General features: G+C 38.4%; 1 protein-coding gene across 6 annotated transcripts in view; it reads left to right on the forward strand.

The window, feature by feature from the left end:
- The window catches only part of LOC111868141 (WD repeat-containing protein 61-like), a 25,582-nt gene extending 7,059 nt beyond the window's left edge, over positions 1–18,523 (forward strand). For 3 of the 6 annotated variants that reach the window (XR_004513405.1, XR_002843461.2, XM_023858554.2), the window contains exon 3: positions 2,899–3,417. Coding sequence is in view for 3 of the 6 variants with exons in the window: in XM_023858554.2 (XP_023714322.1) it covers positions 2,899–2,948 (50 nt within the window). In the remaining 3 variants the exon portion in view is untranslated. Of the gene's footprint in view, positions 1–2,389; positions 3,418–8,018; positions 9,105–18,138 lie in introns of those variants that run through there. The other 3 variants (XR_004513406.1, XM_033752940.1, XM_023858553.2) reach the window with 3 other exon arrangements.
- Positions 18,524–19,769: the final 1,246 nt, after the last annotated feature.

Consider the following 19,769-nt stretch of genomic DNA (forward strand, 5'->3'; position numbering starts at 1 on the left):
TCGGACTTTTTTTTGTTTCCACGGATGAAGAGAAGTCTGAAAGGAAAGCGATTCCGTGATGTGGATGAAGTCAAAGAAAACACGCTAAAGGCTTTGAACAGTATCCAGCCTCAAGAATTCCAGCACTGTTTTGAGCAGTGGCAAAAGCGTTGGGACAAGTGCATTAATGCACATGGACAATACTTTGAAGGGGACTAATATACAGTTCAATAAAAATGCAAAAATAAAAAATAACAAAAATAAATTCCAGTTATTTTTGGGTCCCCCCTCGTACATACATCAATATTTCAGAATATTGATAAGTGTGCGACCGGCACTGAATATAAAACTTGTCAAACAACAGTCACAAGACAATCACAGACAGAATTACAGAGACAACAGTTCGACCATAGTTAAACTCTAAACCGAATACCTCAATCAAATAGATACAATGTTACACATACAGTTATACCAACAAGATAATTAGCAATACATAATGATTCTCCTTCCTACTCATATATACATGTGCATACAATAAAGACTACAGTTGCCACATATTTAGATATAAAAATTGCACAGTAATATATTTGCACATATTTCTGACTATAAATCTTTACAATAAAGCAAATATTCATCAACTCAATAAAACGAATTATTGATTAATATTTCTTCTAGTTTTCCAAGGAAAAGTTTCCTGTCTTGTACCAAATGTCTTAAATAGAGAGGCAAACTGTTTAAAATTTTAACACACATATAATAGACTCCTTTTTGCCTTACTGCTAAATGTGACTGTAATACGTGTAGATTCCCTCTGTGTCTTGCATTGTTAAAAATAAAATACTCAAGATTACTTATCATGAAAATCTTCAAAGTTAATATATATTGAGAGGCCATATGTTTAGTTTTTTGAATACTGGCCTGCATATATCTCCCCATTATCACCCTAAGAGTTCTCTTCTGTAAGAGAAAAATCTTCTTAGCATCTGGTGAGTTACCCCAGAAAACTATCCCATACCTCATGACTGAATGAACATATGTGTGATATATCATCCTAAGTGTTTCAGTATTACTACATAACTTCATATTTCTTAATGCGAAGCATACCTTGCCCAGTCTGGGTAACATTAATTTAATGTGTGTTTCCCAGTTTAAAAACTTATCTATTTCAAGGTCCCAAAATTTGATATTCATTGCAACATATAATAATTCATTTTTATACTGCAATTACATTGGCATATTTCCATGATTAAATGTTTCAGATTTTAACACTTTAGTTTTCTTCATGTTTAAAGACAGGCCATTACTTGTAAACCAAAGGTTTAGGGAATTTAACACATGTCTGGACTTTGTTTGGATTTCCTGGATATTATCAGCTGATACTAGTACACTTGTATCATCTTCATACAACAATAACTTGAGATTAATATTTACAGCTAGTGATAAATCATTAATATATAACAGAAACAGCAAGAGACGCAATATTGATCAATGCAGCATTCCATATTTAATAGTTTTCCAACCAGAACAAGTTTTCCCTTTCTAACTATTATACAGTTCAACTCTTCGTTTCCTACCCTCCAGACAGGACTTAAACCACATTATAGTTTTACCACCAGTACCATAGACAACCAATTTGCTCAGAAGAATATCATGAATGACACAATCAAATGCCTTTGTTAGATCACAAAAAGTTCCTAATGTTTGTCTACGTTGATCTAAGGGTTTTAAGATATGATTAGTTAAGGTGTTGATTGCCATTTCCATATTCCTAATTTCCCTAAAGCCAAACTGTTCAGATGGAATTATATTATTTGTATTTATTTGCTACTTTAGCCTATTATACATTACTCTTTCAAGCAACTTAGAAATAGTTGTCAACAATGATATTGGTCTGTAATTTGACATATCTGATTTATCACCTGTTTTATATATAGCTCTTAATGACGCATATTTCATTCTTTCAGTATAGATACCCTAGATATTCTAGACTTTTATATGATAAATTGTTTGGAGGTCCGTGGAGTATAGTTTTGACAGTAATTGTTTGGTTGATGCCTCATCATACGATGTATTTTTGTCCATTTTGTAGGGAATAAAAAAAGGGAAAAAGATTGTTGAGTATTTATTTAGTCACAAGATTGTCACTGCACATAAGTACTGTCACATTTTGTGTGGACAAAGTGAACTTAAATCTCTCCCTTCATGTAAAGTTTGACGTGTTAGCCATATAGACTCTTGTTACAACAGCATTTCGCATTAATGTGTAGTAAATATTTGATGTAAGAATTTAAAGTTGTGTTAAGTAAGAACACAAATATGAACACATTCTGGAAGGTTACCAGATGTTGCATTATTTAATTCATATGTGTCACATACATGCATGCCAATTTATATGTTTATGGTTTTTCAGGTTGTTTTCTTGTAGATTGTGACATTGTGGAGTCTTGTAGGGAGATAATAACATTTTGAAGGAGTATGCTGCCTTTGTCTGTACGGTTGACGTGAGGAACTGCTCCAATTATATGGGTAGTGGTGGTAACTCAGGTCAATTGGGGGTGTAAGAAAATTGAACCCAGTCTGAATCAGGGAATATGGTAGGCAGGAAAGGAGCACTTTCAGGGTTCCAGTATTCTTTTTATATTATCACAGGAGAGAAATGGAATTGTGAGGAAAGGGTTCTGTTTCCAGAGCCACAGTACTGTTTTCTGTCACAGGAAGGAAAGTGGAATGTAGACAAAATATGGCCTTTTCAGGGTGCCTGTTTGTTTATCATAGAAGGAAAAACTGAGAATTGGGAGAAGGTGGCCCTTCTCAAAGCCCTTGTTGACAGGTAGTGGAAGGTGAGAAATCATCCCTTCCTTTGTGAGTCCACATAGGGGAGTTCCATCTCAGAAAGAAGTATGTGTCTTGTCTTTGCAGAGACCCTTCTTTGTTCTGTACTTCAGGGAGTGGATGAGAGGCTTCAGTAACCTGCTGAAGGAGGACCTATCCTCCCTGTTTATTCACAGTTCCTTTTTGTCTCATGACAGAATACAATATTGTAATGTGACGGCTGAAAGCCAGAATAGTGGAGCCAGAGTGGACATCCTTTACTGAGCAATGGACCAGAAATCACGTTCCTGTTACGTGTAGCAGTGAAGCAGTCATTGCCTAGGTAACAAGTTGCTAAACACAAGATTCCCATGACAACCAGGAGGACAACAGAGGAACCATTCAACGTTGTGTCTTCTATGCAGGCTGTGAGGCATAAATAAAAGGCAGTGTGTTCATGAGTTCAAGTAATAGATCAGAGGAGTAGAGATTAGAGATTCATGAGAGTAGAGACCAGTCCAAGATTTGGGCAGCAGCAAGAGATTCGCAAGATAGAGCCCAGTGTTTGAGCTGTTATAATCAGCTGTAATTGTAAACAAGTACAAATAAACCCAATCATCAAATCCAGAACCCATTATTATTAGTCACGGAACCCTCAGTATGCGACAGTATTGTGGCCCTGAAAAGGCCATTTTCATACTTTCTTTACCCATTGGCCCAGACCAGGCTCCATTACCTTAATCCCTTCCTGATGGTCTGAATGACCACCTTCCTAATAACCCATCTGTATCGTCATTCCAGTGGTCAGGTTAGAAATCTGTTATCCATCTATGCAAGTTGGCCACTGGAATGATACAAATATTATGTTTTTGGACATTATCCATCGTCATGTCTTTATCTAAAAACTGTCCTCTTTATTTCTCAAAACAATATTTGAGAGACTGGAATCTGTCTCCATCTTCAGGTAAAAGTTACTCAGCTTGGTCAAGTCGATAGAGCTAGTCCATACAGATTTTAGGTAAAGACAAGATGATGGATAATGTACAAAAGCACAACATTTGTTCTAATGTACCATCGTCACAAACTTTTAGAGCTTATTTACATAAGCAGTATGGGCCTATGTGTATATCCCAATTTTAGAAAATTTGAATGACTCAAGATGCAGCTGGCTAAGATGGTCCGGAGGCAGAGACTAGCTCTATCAATTGGACCCAACTGAGTAGGTTTTACCTGAAGAAGGATACAGAATTCAGTATCCAAAATGTTGTTTTGAAAAATAAAAAGGGCGATTTTTAGTTGAAGACGATGATGGATAATGTCCAAAAACATAATATTTGTACTAATGTACCATTGTCACAAATTTTTAGATCTTAGTCGCTGGAATGATGATACAACTGAACGTGTTCTCACTTCAGCACTGAAAGTGGAGGCAGCATATTCCACCAAAACGTCGATATCTGCATACAAGGTGACACTATGTCACAGCCCAGAAGACCATAGCCTGAGCCATCAGTCCTGTAAAAACTTCAAAACTTTGCTTAAACTCCATGTATTTAGTCTGCAAGGGAACTACACCAACCATTAGGATAATTGAGGAGCTGTTTCAAGGAAATAGCAGCTCTGGTCTATAAAACCGAAATTAGCGGCCACGGGGATTCATTGCACAGACCATGGGACACCCTCTGTCCGCAAAAGTTGGCACTAACTTCACTGACAAGCGGCAGTCGTTCCAACAGGAACTTGCTCATGTATAGTTTATTTAATTTAGATCATATAGTGTCGAATGATAAGGTGATTAGTGGTAGTTGAGTAAAGCCATGAAAACATCAGGATAGTTGTAAAGAACTATAAGGTTCATTTTGGACTCTGTCCATCCTCTGGTATATATATAAGACAAAAACCAAAACGTTTCGGAGACTGGATCTGTCTCCATCCTCAGGTGGATAGGAGAAGATAGATCTACTCAGTTGGGTCCATTAGAAAGAGCTAGTCTCAACCACTGGACAAACCCCAGTTAGTAGAGAACAGCCTATAAACACATGACGACAGGTTCCATCATTGGGAGATAAGAATCACAATAAAAGACAAGCTAAAATTTTTGTGCCAAGCATGCACACGTCAAAAATGTGATAAAACAGTGGTATAGATTAAGTTCCAGGAATTAAGTTAAAAACGAGAGTAAGAAATATAGAGGATGTATAGGTAATTATGCAGATAAAGAATCATGCCACCAGGGTGACTTCTCAAAATAAAACTAAAGTCCAGAGCAAAACTAATGCATTTGTTACCAACACTTGGTTGAAGAAGCCAAAGAGAAGACTTTACACATGGAAGGCACCTGGGCATTGGAGGCGGCATCAGCTGGACAACATCCTTGTGAAACATTGATTCAGAAACAGTGTGAAGGATGTGAAGACGCTGCCTGGGGCAGATATTGACTCTGACCACAACTTACTGGTTGCCAAGTTTTGAACCAGGTTCAAGAAAATTATAAGATTCCAAAAGTGCAGACCTAGATGGGATTTGGAGAAGTTATATGCTCAAAAACAAAGCGTGTAGGAGACCCTAGAAGAGAAACTGAGTGCAATCGAAAGTGAAAGCGGAAATGCTGAAGTGCAGTGGAACAATATAAAAGAATGCATGTTAGAAACTATTAGTGAATTGCTTGGTAAAGTTGAGAAGATAGTAAGAAAACCATGGGTTACACAGGAGATGATGAGTAAAATGGAGGAGCGAAGGAAATGGAAGAATGTCAGCAATGAAGAAGGCAGGAGGAAATACAGGAGATTGAGGAATGAATTGAAAATAGCCAGGGACAGGGCCAAAAAGGAATATCTTGAGAAGATATGCAATGAGATTATAGAATTTCAAAGGACAGGACATTATGATTTGATGTACATGAAGACAAAAGAATTAGGATGGAAAGAGAACCATGGAATTGAAACAATTGGCATCGAAGACTCCCAGGGAATAGAATAGTAGATCAGAGGAAAGTGCTGAAAATTTGGGAAAATTATATTACAGAACTATATGATTGACCTAATCAGCCAGAAACCCTGAAAGTGGAACTGGAAGAAGAAGTACAGTAGATACAGACGAGAAAGGGCCATATATTTTACAAAGTGAGGTGGAAAAAGCTATCAACGACATGAGGAATGGAAAGGCTACTGGAGATGTGCTCAAGTTACTGGGAGAAGGTGCTTTGAAAACACTGACAAAAGTAATAAACACCATATATGAAACTGGGGAGTGGCCGAAGGACTTTACAGAAGTGATAATGTTTGCCTTAAAGAAAAAGACAAAAGCTAGAAAATGCAGTGACCATCGCACAATAAGTCCTGTTGCACATACAGCAAAGATACTTAAAAGAAGAATTGAAAGGAAAATAGAGGATGTACTTGGAGAAGATCAGTTTGGATTTAGAAGAGGAAAAGGAACCAGGGATGCAATTGGGATGATGAGAATTGTAGCAGAATGAACTTTGGAGATAGATGAAGAACTGTGTGTTTGCTTCATAGACTGGCAGAAGGCATTTGACCGGGTAAACTGGACCAAATTAATGCAGATCCTGAAAGAAACAGGTATCGATTGGCATGAAAGAAGATTGATTAGTAAATTGTACATGGATCAGAAAGTTAGAGCGTGACTGGACAGAAGGGAGACAAGAAGTGTGAAGACTGGAAGAGAAGTTCAACAAGGATGCTGTTTATCACCAATTTTGTTCAACCTGAACAGCAAATTCCCTACCAAGGAAGCTCTGGATGGGCTTGTTGACTTCAAATTAGGAAGGCGAATTATTCACACTGTGAAATATGCAGATGACCTCGTGTTAATGGCTAAGGAAGAAACTGTGCTACAGGGTATGATTGATAGACTAATCAAAATTGGAAAGTGCAATGGCATGTAAATGAATGTGGAAAAAACAAAAGTAATAAACATTTTGAGACAACCAACCCCAGTCACAATAAAGATAGACCAAAAACAACTGGAGTATATGAAATGTTTTAAATATTTGGGTAGCTTGTTAACAGATGATGGAAGGTGTACTTGTGAAATTAAATCAAGGATTGCACAAGGCAAAAGCTGCATTTAGCAAGAGGAAGAAGTATCTATTTACCAGCAAATTGAACTTAAATTTGAGAAAGAAACTAGTGAAATTCTACATTTGGAGCATGGCTTTGTATGGTGCTGAAACTTGGACACTTAGGGCAGTAGATCAGAAACACCTGGAAAGCTTTGAAATGTGGTGTTGGAGAAGGATGGAGAAGATCAGTTGGACCGATTATGTGAGAAATGTAGAAGTGTTATTTAGAGTCAGTGAGGAGAGGAATATCCTACACGAAATAAGAAAACGGAAGGCTAATTGGATTGGTCATATCTTACGCAGTACCTGCCTTCTAAAAGAAGTTATTGAAGGAAAGATAGAGGGGCGGATAGCAGTGACCAGACGAAGAAGACGTAAGAAGATGCTGGATGACCTTGGGGACAGAAGAGGATATTCTCATTTGAAGGAGAAAGCTCTAGATCGCATCAAGTGGAGGAACTGTTTTAGAAGAGACTGTGGACCTGTCATCTTGACAGATTACTGATGAATGAATGATTAGCGGAAGACACTGGTTTTCATAAAAACTTTAATTTTGATTTGTTGACCTCTTCATTGATGAGGGGGAACCATAAGTGAGAAATATCCAAACTGAGCTGGCTGATCGGATTAGTCGAACATGCCATGTGAATTGATTCCTTATACTTTCTGTACCTGCTGTTACTTTCAATCTCCAAGACCCTAGCTTCGTCCCAGCCTACCTTATGGCCCTCTTCATATGCATGCTGAGGCAACTTGAATTTCTCTAGAAGACCTTGCTTGAGATTATGCCTGTGTTCGCAGATTTGCCCGGCCAGCAGTCTGCCTGTTTCACCAATGTAGCTTCTGCCACATTCACAGGGAATGCTGTAAACACAATGTGCTTTTATAATCTTCACTCGTGAGACAGAGACCAAAAAGGGATCCTCAACAGATAGCACTGTGCCCTTGACATGCAGGCTCTCTCATGAGAAGCATGACATTATGAGCATGAATTATGTTGTAGCAAGTTCATTGTACTCTCTTCAGTGATGGATTATCACATGCTTTAAGCCAAGCTGTTTTGAACTTAATGGCAAAGGTGAATGTTTTCATCTCTGTGAAGGATATACCAAACATATACTAAAGGTCTGTTGGCGTTCTTTAGGAAACCATCTTTCACACTGTTTTAAGATGTCCACTGCATAACCAACCCATGGAGCACAATCAGTCTTGTTTCTGGTGGATGGCCAAGAAATGCTCTGTCTTTTGTGGATCTCTAAGGTTTGTTACAGTGTTCAAAAGAGCCTGCCACTGGTGCTTTTCCTGGGCCACATGATTCCAGTCCACATTCTCCCACCCTTTTTCTTTAAGATGATTTTAATATTCTCCCCTGTATGCCCAAGTCTTCCAAGAGGTTTTTCACTTCAGGTTGTCTGATGAAAATTTTGTATACTTTTGTGATTGCTTCCTTGGGTCCTGCATGCCCACCTCATCTTCCTCATTTCGATAATATTTTGTGGGAAGTACATAAAAATTATGAAGTTCCTAGTGCAGTTTTCTCCATTTTCCTGTCACAGGAACCGACACAAGCCTAACTGACATGCCAGATAATGAGAAATCTCCACCCTTCCAGTGCCAAATAGTCTCCTTATTTTTTTGTTCTCAGGCACCTTCTGTGTTCTTCCCTTAATATGAGAGACCACATTTCATGTCCATATACAACTACAGATAAAATTAGTTTTTATGTATTTTAATCTTAATATTTTTAAGTAACCGAGTTTATTTCTAGACCACTTCCATTCTAGAGTTTAATAGCATGTCTATGCTTTTTCTTGCAGTATTATTGTGTTATAAAGCAAAGTTGTTAAGTGGGTCCCTTGCCACCATGGTATGGCACATTCTCATGTTGTGGATGCAGGAGGCAGCTTCCAGGTGTGTAGGGTAGCTACGAATATATTGTTACGTGTATGAGTAACTATACTATAGATGTTGCAGTATTGAATAAGCAGTTACAAGTCACGGGCAGCCAATAGGGTGGTCCTCCATGTTTGCAGTTGGGCATGAGGCTACCAATTCCTCACTCTAAGAAATAATATTGTTACGAAATGTTTCAGAGGGACCTAGACTTGGATAAGTTCTTGGGATAAAACAACCTAACCTAAGGAGAATCAGTCCAGGTCTGAGGTTTTGTGTTCATTTTAGTAACATACTGATTTTTTACGGTGAGGATTTGTTAGCCCCACGCCCAACCCCCAAGCTGGAGGGGCACCCCATGTCAGCTGTCCACGACTGCTTATTCGATATGTTCACAGCTTCCCTCCAAAACTAGAGGGTGTCTCCTCCATCTGCAACCTGAGGGCGCACCATGCCATGGTGACAGGGATCAACAGGAGAATGAGGTGGGCAGGCCATGTAGCATGAATGGGGGAGACGAGGAATGTGTACAGGATATTGGTGGGAAAGCCAGAAGGAAAGAGACTACAGGGAAGGCCAACACATAGGTAGGTGGACAATATTAGAATGGATCTTAGAGAGATAGGATGGGATGGTATGGATTGGATAGATCTAGCTCAGGATAGGGACCAGTGGAGGGCAGTTGTGAACACGGTGATGAAGCTTCGGGTTCCATAAAAGGCTGGGAAATTCTTGAGTAGCTGCAGAATTGGTGGCTCCTCCAGAAGGGCTCAGCTCCATTAGTAAGTAAGTAAGTGACCTAAGGAGAATGGACATGAGGTTTTGTACACAGCATGTGAGGAGTCTGTATATGGCAGGTGTGCTCATGACAGTTGCAAAAGTAGTATCAGAATATAAATTAGATTTAGTAGGAGCAGAGGAGGTCAGATGAGATAGGTGGCACCAAATCAGCATGTGAATACATGTTTTTATATGGAAAGGGGAATGTGACTCATGAATTGGGTACAGACTTTTTTTTTTTTGCATAGGAGAATCATATCAGCAGATAAGAGGGTAGGGTTTGTTAGTGATAGGATGTTGTGCATAATACCAAGGATTCACTGCTATGATATTATTGTTCTGACAGGATGAAATTGGTGATGTGAAGGACAGCTTCTATGAGGAACTGGAACATGTATTCGATAAATTCCCTAAATACCATATGAAAATTTTGCTAGGAGGTAGAGGACATTTTCAAACCACCAGTTGGAAGCGAGAATTTATATGAAATTATCAATTATAATGGAGTTTGAGTAGTGAACTTTGCCCCATCCAAAAGTCTGATTGGCAGAAGTATGTACAAAGTTCCCACATGGTAATATTCATATATTTACTTGGTTATCTCATGGTGGAAAAATTTAGAATCAAATTTACCATATGATAGATAGGAGACGGCATACAAGTATACTTGATATCTAGTCATTCAGGTAAGCAAATTATGATACCACTACCTGGTGGTGGCAAAGGTTAGGGAAAGGCTGGCAGTGAGTAAGCAAACAATGCACAGAGGTCATATGGAAAGGTTCAATCTCAAGCAATTAAAGTAGGTAGAGGTTAAGGAGCAGTATTGTGTTGAAATCTCAAATAGCTTTTAGGTTTGGAAAACTAAAGACACTGAGGTGGATGTTAATAAAGCTTGGAAAAGAAAATATAAAATTTTCCGCCAAAGACAGTCCATGTTATTATGAACTGAAATGAGTACAGGCTCCAAGCAAAATAAATGGAGATAATCTGAACTATGTAAGACACGAAGCCAGTAAGCATTTCAGGAATAAAATGAGGGAATATGAATGACAAAATTAATGAACTTATAATGAACAGTAAGTACAAGAACATTAGAGATGTGTGTAGAGAAATTAATGAATTTAAATGGGTTGCCAACCTGGAAGTAAGTCTGTAAAGGATGAGAATGGTGATCTGCTTGCAGATTCCGATAACATTTTGAATAGGTGGAACAACTTCTCCCAGTTATTGAATGTTCATAGGGTCAGTGATGTTAGGCAGATATAAATATGTACAGCTTTCAGCTTAGACCTTTAGATGTTGAAGTCACTATTGCAAAGTTGAAATGTTATAAATTGCCAGGCATTGATCAGATTCTGGCAGAACTGATTCAAGCAGAAGGTGAAGTATTGCAGTCTGAGATCCATAAATTCATTCATTCTATTTGGAATAAGGAAGAATTGCCTGTTCAGTGGAAGGAGTGTATTACTATACCAATTTAGAAGAAGGGCAATTAAACTGTCTGAAACAAGTATTGTGGGATATCACTGTTTACGCTTCATAGAAAATTTTATCCAATATTCTCTCAAGACTAAGTCTATCTAGGTGAAATTGTTAGGGATCATCATTGTTAGTATTGACATAACAGATTTATGAGTAATTACTGATTAGATCTTTGCATTTGTCAGATCATCATCATCATCATCAGTAATCTGTCAGATGACAGGTCCACAGTCTCTTCCAAAACAATTCCTCCACTTAATGCAATCTAGAGCTTTCTCCTTCAAATGACAGTATCCTCTTCTGTCCCCAAGGTCATCCAGCATCTTCTTACGTCTTCTTCCTCGTCTCTGGTCACTGCTATCTGCCCCTCTATCTTTCCTTCAATAACTTCTTTTAGAAGGCAGTTACTGCGTAAGATATGACCAATCCAATTAGCCTTCCGTTTTCTTATTTCGTGTTGGATATTCCTCTCCTCACTGACTCTAAATAACACTTCTACATTTCTCACATAATCGGTCCAACTGATCTTCTCCATCCTTCTCCAACACCACATTTCAAAGCTTTCCAGGTGTTTCTGATCTACTGCCCTAAGTGTCCAAGTTTCAGCACCATACAAAGCCATGCTCCAAATGTAGAATTTCACTAGTTTCTTTCTCAAATTTAAGTCCAATTTGCTGGTAAAAAGATTAACCTTCAATTAGTATGAAACTCAGAAACGAAATTTATCAGCTTCCTTAAAAATTTTCCGGCAGATAAAATTATATAGATTACAATATATAGAACTCACTAAGGCACAAAGCTTGTGTTTAAAAATTTTAAATATAATAACATTTAACAAAACACTATGATTGAAAATTTCCGATCTTCTGCACTGTGATATGTGTGATGTGATTCGTTTCGGCAAAAATATATTTGTATCTGCAAAAAAAGAAACGTCAGTAACAATGGCGTATGGACAATAGGAAAGAACGCTTTATTTCAGAGGAGATGGAAGTGTGTGTGAAAAGATATTATTTCAGCTGACAACGTCTCTTTGTTCTAGCAAAAGCATTCTTCCCATGCTGAATAAGAACGGACGTGCAGTGTTTCGAGAATCTGTTTAAATGAAGGCGAATATTCGCGAAAATGAAACACAATTAGCGACCGAACCAAAGTAACTACACTTCAAAGCTAGGCGGTCTGTATAGAACACGTCAAAACGAAACTAGGTGAAACGAACAAAAAGAACTGCGTAAGGCCAAAGTGACATTGGCTTTCTATTAACTGAATCTGGCAAAGGTCTTATCTCCAACACGTGCAGATACATACGTATAATTGTAAAGTTCACCTTGACCGGAGACGGATTTTCTTTATGCTTTATTAAATACTTACAACATCGCAAAAATATTTCAAACATTAGTTTATAACGTAGTAAAATGAAGGTCTACACATTTTCACGGAAAACTTGTTTGTACAAGGAACCGTATCTGTGTAAATGGGTAAAATTCTACCTTAGCATCTCGTAATATAGGATTTATATGGCTGTTAAAACGATTCAAACTTATATTACCTTGCAAATTCTTATTGTAGGTATGTACCAAATCTTGGTCGAATATGATCAGTAATTTTGAAGATAAAGCATATTGGCAGACATACGATATTCTATTCCAGAATCCTGCTGCATTAATATCAATTATTTCATCAATTTTTCCGTCATAATGGAACACACGAGTGTTAGAGTCACCTTAATCTTTATTCACGACATGTTTCGGCCGTGTACGCCCATTATCAGTTTTCCTCGTTATGCTGAACTGCTCACTTCTCTTCTTGTATCAATTTTAATATTAAAATTAAAATATACGCTTAAAATTCAAACTCAAAGAGGTCGCCCTGTTACATTTAGTAAAAANTATCTTATAATTTTCTTCAACCTCCAGATACTGGAGGAAAAATGGGAGTACAGGGAGACAGTACATCAGCTGTTCCTTAAAAGGCTATGATTCAGTTAGAAGGGAAGTATTGTACAGTATTCTCATACAATTTGGGTTACCCTTGAAAGTAGTTAATCTCATTAAAATGTGTTTAAATGGAACAGATAGGAAAGTCCGTACAGGTATACATTTGTGATAAATTTTCCTATCCAGAATGGTCTAAAACAAGAAGATGCTATACTGCCATTGCTTTTCAATTTTGCTTTAGAATATGCCTTTAGGAAGGTCCAGGAATACCAGGTGGGACAGAAATTAAATGGGACAAATTGGCTGCTGGTCTCTGCTGATGTTGTGAATCTACTGGATGGTAACATAGAACACAGAATCTAGTAAGGAGGTTGATCTAGAAATAAACGCCAACAAAACCAGGTGTTTGTTGATGACTCATAACCAAAATGCAGAGCAAAATCATAACATAAAGAGAGCTAATAGAGCCTTTGAAAATCTGGTAGAGTTTAAATATTTGTGAATAACAGTAGCAAATCAGAATTTGATTCAAGAGAAAATTAAGAGGAGATTGAATTCAGGTATTGCTTGCTACCATTTAGTCCAGGACCTTTTGTCTTCTTGTCAGCTGTCTAAAAACTTAAGAATTAGAAAATACAGAGTGGTGCATGAAGTGATCCAGTATTTGTTTTAGTATTACTTATTCAACCATCCAGTGAACAATGTTTTGTTAATGGTAACACTTACAGTAGATTAAGGAGATTAGTTCTTATGCTTCCTGAGTTTGCTAGTGTCGAGCTGTTCCTGCTCATGTACCAGTTTACACAAGGTTTCTGACAAAGGGAGACTGTTTGTAGAACAGTCCATAAGAACAATGTTGTTCTTTACTGAAACAGGAAATGTTGCGGTCACACAGAGGCAGTTTCATGCCAATTTTCAAATGTGGTGGGCACCTACATTCAAAACAATTCATAAACTGTATAACCAGTTTAATAATGATGGTTCAGTGTTGGAGAGGAAATGTGACCGGTCTGCACTGTGCATTGTCTGGAGAATGTTGGTGCTGTCAGAGTGGAACTGTCACGTAATCAACAAAATTACGGTTCATATTGAAGGAGTTGCCAGACCTAATTGTGTTCATACTGAATGCTCAATTCACAGAGAATAAATTTCCATGAAATGGTATTTCTTTTTATATATTACTTTCCAGTATTGTAAATGAAATAAATTTCATTAATAGATCAAATACCAGATCATTTTGTGTGTCACTCTGTACAAGACTGTAGTTTTGCCTGTGCTTCTGTATGGGCATGAAACTTGGCCTTGGGCATTAATGGAAGATCATAGGCTGAGGGCATTTGTGAACAAGGTGCTGAAGAGAATATTTGGACCAAAGAGGAATGAAGTGATAAGGGACTGGAGAAAACTGCATATTGAGAGCTTTGTAACTTTTCATTTTCACCAGGTATAATTAGAATAAACAAGTCAAGGAGGATGAGATTGGCATGGCATCTGGCACACATGGGGGTGAGAATGAATTGATGTAGGATTTTGGTGAGAATGCCAGAAGGAAACAATTCAGTACGAAGACCTAGATGTATGTGGGAAGATAATGCTAAACTCCGTTTTAGAGAGAGAGGACGAGGCAGGATGGACTGGATTGATCTGGCTAAGGATATGGACCAGTGGAAAGCTCTTATATACATGGTAATACATAAAATGTTGGGAAACTCTTTTGAGTGGCTTCTCAAAGCCAGTTCCATGGAGTTAGTTACAGCAAAGTTGAAAAACAGACATTGTGCATAGTACAACTTGAAAACTGTAGGATGGATTTTTATGAAATTTTATTTTGGACAATTTTATGAAAAATTGTCATGTAATTTCATAATTCATTTAAGTTGAACATGTTTAACAGCAACTTTTCATGAGAAACTGATTGATTATTCATTCATAGGTCTGTACAGTTTTGACTTCTTGCCAATTTGAGCTTCTTCATGTATCACTGGTTAGTTGCACATGAATTTGTTTATTATAAGGAAAAATTCAACTGCATAATGAGGAGCTTCATAACTTGCACTCTTCTCCAAGTATAATTAGAATGATCAAGTGAAGGAGGATTAGGTGGGCAGGTCATGTAGCATGAATGGGGGAGATGAATGCCTATAGTATATTGGTGAAAAAGCCAGAAGGAAAGAGACTACAGGGAAGACCAAGGTGTAGGTAGGTGAACAATATTAGAATGGATCTTAGAGAGATATGATGGGATGGTATGGATTGGATAGATCTGGCTCAGGATAGGGACCAGTGGAGGGCTCTTGTGAACACGGTGATGAACCTTCGGGTTCCATAAAATGCTGTTAAATTCTTGAGTAGCTGCAGAATTGGCGGCTCCTCCAGAAGGGCTGAGCTCCATAAGTAAGTATAAGGAAGAATTTAATGCAGTGGCAATTCATTTTTGGCTGTTAAGTGTATGTTATGTTGTTCTAGAATCTTATCAAATTATTTAGGACTCTCTAGAAGTACCTGGGGCCACACAGTAGCATAGTTAGTTGAAGCACTGTGCTACAAGCCAGAAGGTCATAGTGTATTAATCAGTCGAGGCTTGCTGAATCTGATGCCCAGAATGGTATTTTGATGATTTATGTTGTGCTTGTAATATAGCTGCCCCTCCTTCTTCGAACCTTTTAGGAGAGACTGAGGTGAATTTTTTCAATACCTAATCCTTTCAGCCACACTGTGGCCTTGGGGTCAAGTCAGCCTCTAAGAGGAATGAGTACCACAAATCTTCCTCAGGGGTAAAGGGCGGCTGGTGTGTAAGGCTGACAACCTTACTTCCATCTGTGAGCTAATTGTCTAGAGGAAATGTTGAGCCTTGGATGTCTCACACCCCTATAGGTCTTCATGGCCTGTAACAGGGATAACTTTGTAAGATTTGAGGCTTTCACGGCGGTGACTATGAAGAAAGCAGTCTTCTGGGATTTGGCACTGTGTATATGTGGTGTTAACCGACATTTCGGACGAACGTATCGCCTCCATCTTCAGGGTAGAAAAAAAAATATAAGAAATCTGCAAGTAAAGAGACCGTGGGAACCACTGCTAAAANCACACTACTGTTTTCACTTGTATACTTGCCTTCCCCCTTCCTTCCCTGCTCTCACATAGCTGTGTATATTTCCAGCACAGTCTGCTTTTACCGGTTCTCATGGTCTCTTCACTTGCAGATTTCTTATATTTTTTCTTCTACCCTGAAGATGGAGGCGATACGTTCCTCCGAAACGTCGGTTAACACCACATATACACAGTGCCAAATCCCAGAAGACTGCTTTCTTCAGGGATAACTTTATCTTTCACCTAGAAGTACCTAATATTTTTGGTCTTCTTATTTCAATGCCATTGAGTTTATCTTTAAGATATTTCCTTTCTTATTCATAATGTCTGCTTTCATTTTTCTTAGATTCTGTGGCCAACAGTTTAATCAACTTTATTAATCTAATAATTTTTAACATTCTTCATTAAAGCATGGTTTATGCTGCTCTGATTTGTAATAAACTCGACTTTATTTGGATGAAATTTATGTTTTAATACATTTCCAAGCCATACTGATATATACTTTTTCATTCAGATTTAGGCTGCAAACCTATTTGAAATTTTAACCTATTACTGTTCTGCTTCATTTAGGTTCTTGAGATTAAATCACTCCATCATAAGCTTTTACATTGTCCATTTTCTTACTGACACTCTCCATAACATTTGCAGCAATCATATGGTGGATGGTATATTGTAGCATGTAGACCCATTGCTGAGCAATGACTGTAAACAATGCCATTGCTAGGCAACAAATTCCTAACACATCCGTAGACTAATTGGGAAGAGATGTTCTCTGCATGGTCTGTGCAACAGTCAAGTCAAAGTCATATTGCAACTGACGGTCAGTCAGTCGAGCTCCAGCTGGGGCTCATGACCAGATGTTTCTTTTTAGATGAAAGTTGCTGTCCTGTCCATGTGGGGCGCCCTCACTGACGAGAGGTCAGGTCTGTCATTTGTCAGTCATAGTCTATCACTATGTACACTTATTTACAGTTGAGTCTTAATATCTAGTATGTATAATATATACAAGGCCTCTCTCAGTCTAGGCTCAGTACAGCAGACTATGCCCTATTTCTAGTAGTACTGGCTACCATGGCCATTTTATTTCATCAGATTTTGTAGTTTTTGTAATGGCCACTCTGTGCAACAGCTGCATGATGCAGGAATGTAAGAACTGTTGGAAACTGTTTCCTATGCTGTCTGTGCTGAGGTGTTCAAAGCAGGACAAGTCTAGAGTTTAGTGACTTGGAGTCAATCAGAAGAGTAGACGGTTGGTGTGAGATGGCCGGCAGCCTGGCAGTTAGTTTGGAGAGAGTCGCCCACCAGTAAGGGTGTGAACACACAGGCTGAAGAAGCTATGGCGTTGGAAGCCATTCCCAGATGACTGTTGAAGACACAGCAAGACTGAGTGCATCCTGTAGTGAATTGTAGAGCGTATGAATTTGAGATAGTGCTATAGTTACTTGTAGTTACATTCTGTAAGAGTTCAATAAATCCAGTTACCAATCCAAACCCAGGCCAAAGTCACTCATACACATGACATTATCATTCTCACTTCCTTTAAAACATATGATATCATGTGTATTTCAATTCCATTTTGTATTTATCAAGGCATGATGAATGAGATTGTGTCTTACTGTCAGAAGAAATCCAAGTGTACTGATATGTATTGTGATAATGTACTACAAGGGCTATTTGGAAAGTAACCTCTATTTTAGGCAACTAATGTAGGAGTGGAAGAGAGCTCACACATGTGAGGTAGTGTCACATGACTCATAGCCTTGTAAACTATCACTATCTCTCTCTGCAGAGTGAGTTATGATGTGTCCTGCAATCAGTAATCCCACCAGTTGCGAAATTAGTGATGTTATCTGCTGTCTTGAGACTAAAAGCATGAGTGCTGCAGGAAATCAATTGTGGATTAAGTGTGGTTTATGGCTAAAATGTAATGAGTAAAGGAACTGCAAAGAACTGTTCAAAGATGGGCAAACAAATGTTCATGAGGAAGAGCAAAATGGTCAGCTGGCTATTTGTAGTGAGTGAGTGATCTTTCTCAAATTGTTGACCATGAAATCTGTGAAAGATGTCACATCACAATTTCAGAACTTTCGTGTGAAAGCCAGGGATGCACATGGACGGTGTGGTTTTCCTCCATGACAACGCCAGGCCTCATGTGGCAAACAGGACTGCCGCCCGCCTGCAGTCATTGGGATGGGAGATTATGGAGCATGCACCGTATAGTCCAGACCTTGCCCCCAGTGATTACCACATGTTTGGTCCACTGAAGAAGTTCCTGGCAGGCCAGAGATTCATTTCTGACGACGCAAAAACCACTGTCCGGTGGTGGTTCCGCGCTCACCGAGCCAAATTTTACAACAGCGGCATCTCCAAACTAGCTGTGCAATGGGACAAATGCCTGAACCAGGGCGGTGACTATGTGGAACAATAGCCAAAGGTACTTAGAACATTGCTGTATTTTGATTTCCCTGTCTGTGTATCATTGTGGCTGAAAAAAAAATGGGGCAAAGACTTTTCAATTTGCCCTTGTACATTAATTTAAATTTGTAGAAAGGGGATTATGTTATATTCTGGTAAACACTAATCTGAAAAGAAGTATTTGAGTTTTCATATGACAGTTTTTATCATTTTAGACTAAATTTGTTTTGGTTGTTAAATTTCAGTACAGTTCTAAAATGCCAAACTTCATCAATATCTGTTCATCCAGAGTAGAACAGCTATGTAATTTAGCCATCAACTTTTCTGTAATTGAAGCAACTCATGAGCTGTATGAGTAATACGTGGTCGAACCTGTTGCAATACACTGGTTATGTTCTGATTTTGATCTATGGCAATAACATTTGGAACTTGTTTGAAAACTTCATCACAATGTTTCTCATATTCAGCTCACATACACTGATCGAAGTATCCTGTTACATCTGGAGCATCATGTTCTGACACTTCGTCTTGCTCAGCACTGCTTTCTGGTGAGAGTTAAGAAGTACTTACAGTGGCACAAGTCACCTAGTTTCTCGTCATTGAAAATGAGAATATGAACACCTGATATTTGCTTGTCACCACAGCCATCTGCCATCTTTATTTCTGATGATATGTTGTCAGTGTCTTCTTCACATGTTGCCATCGATTGAGTGCCGTCTGGTTTGATGTGTACAATATCTTCTGGTATTACTCTGTGGCATCCAGTATTGACATTAAGAACTGTTCCAATTTTATCACTTTCCACATAAGAAGTGACCCTGCCACCCTGTTAACAGCCTCTACTAAGCTGCTGAGAGGTAAAACAGTTTCAGCACTGTTAGAGAAAAGACAGTTTTCAGTAAGAGCGTGCATTTTTTCCATATCCAGACTCGTCATAATTTCCCAATTAAAATGGTTCAAGGCTGGGATAAGAGTATGTTGCTGGCTATCTACAGGCAGAAAGAAGCTGTCCTGAAATACCAAAAATGAACCAGGTAGTGGCATGAAAGAAGATTGATTAGTAAATTGTACATGGATCAGAAAGTTAGAGCGCGAGTGGACAGAAGGGAGACAAGAAGTGTGCAGATTGGAAGAGGAGTTCGACAAGGATGCTGTTTATCACCAATTCTGTTCAACTTGTACAGCGAATTCCCTACCAAGAAAGCTCTGGATGGGCTTGGAGACTTCAAATTAGTAGTGCGAATTATTCAAACTGTGAAATATGCAGATGACCTTGTGTTAATAGCTAAGGAAGAAAC

This window comes from Cryptotermes secundus, unplaced genomic scaffold (genome assembly GCF_002891405.2).
Source record: "Cryptotermes secundus unplaced genomic scaffold, Csec_1.0 scaffold2212, whole genome shotgun sequence".
Taxonomy (NCBI): Eukaryota; Metazoa; Arthropoda; class Insecta; order Blattodea; family Kalotermitidae; genus Cryptotermes; species Cryptotermes secundus.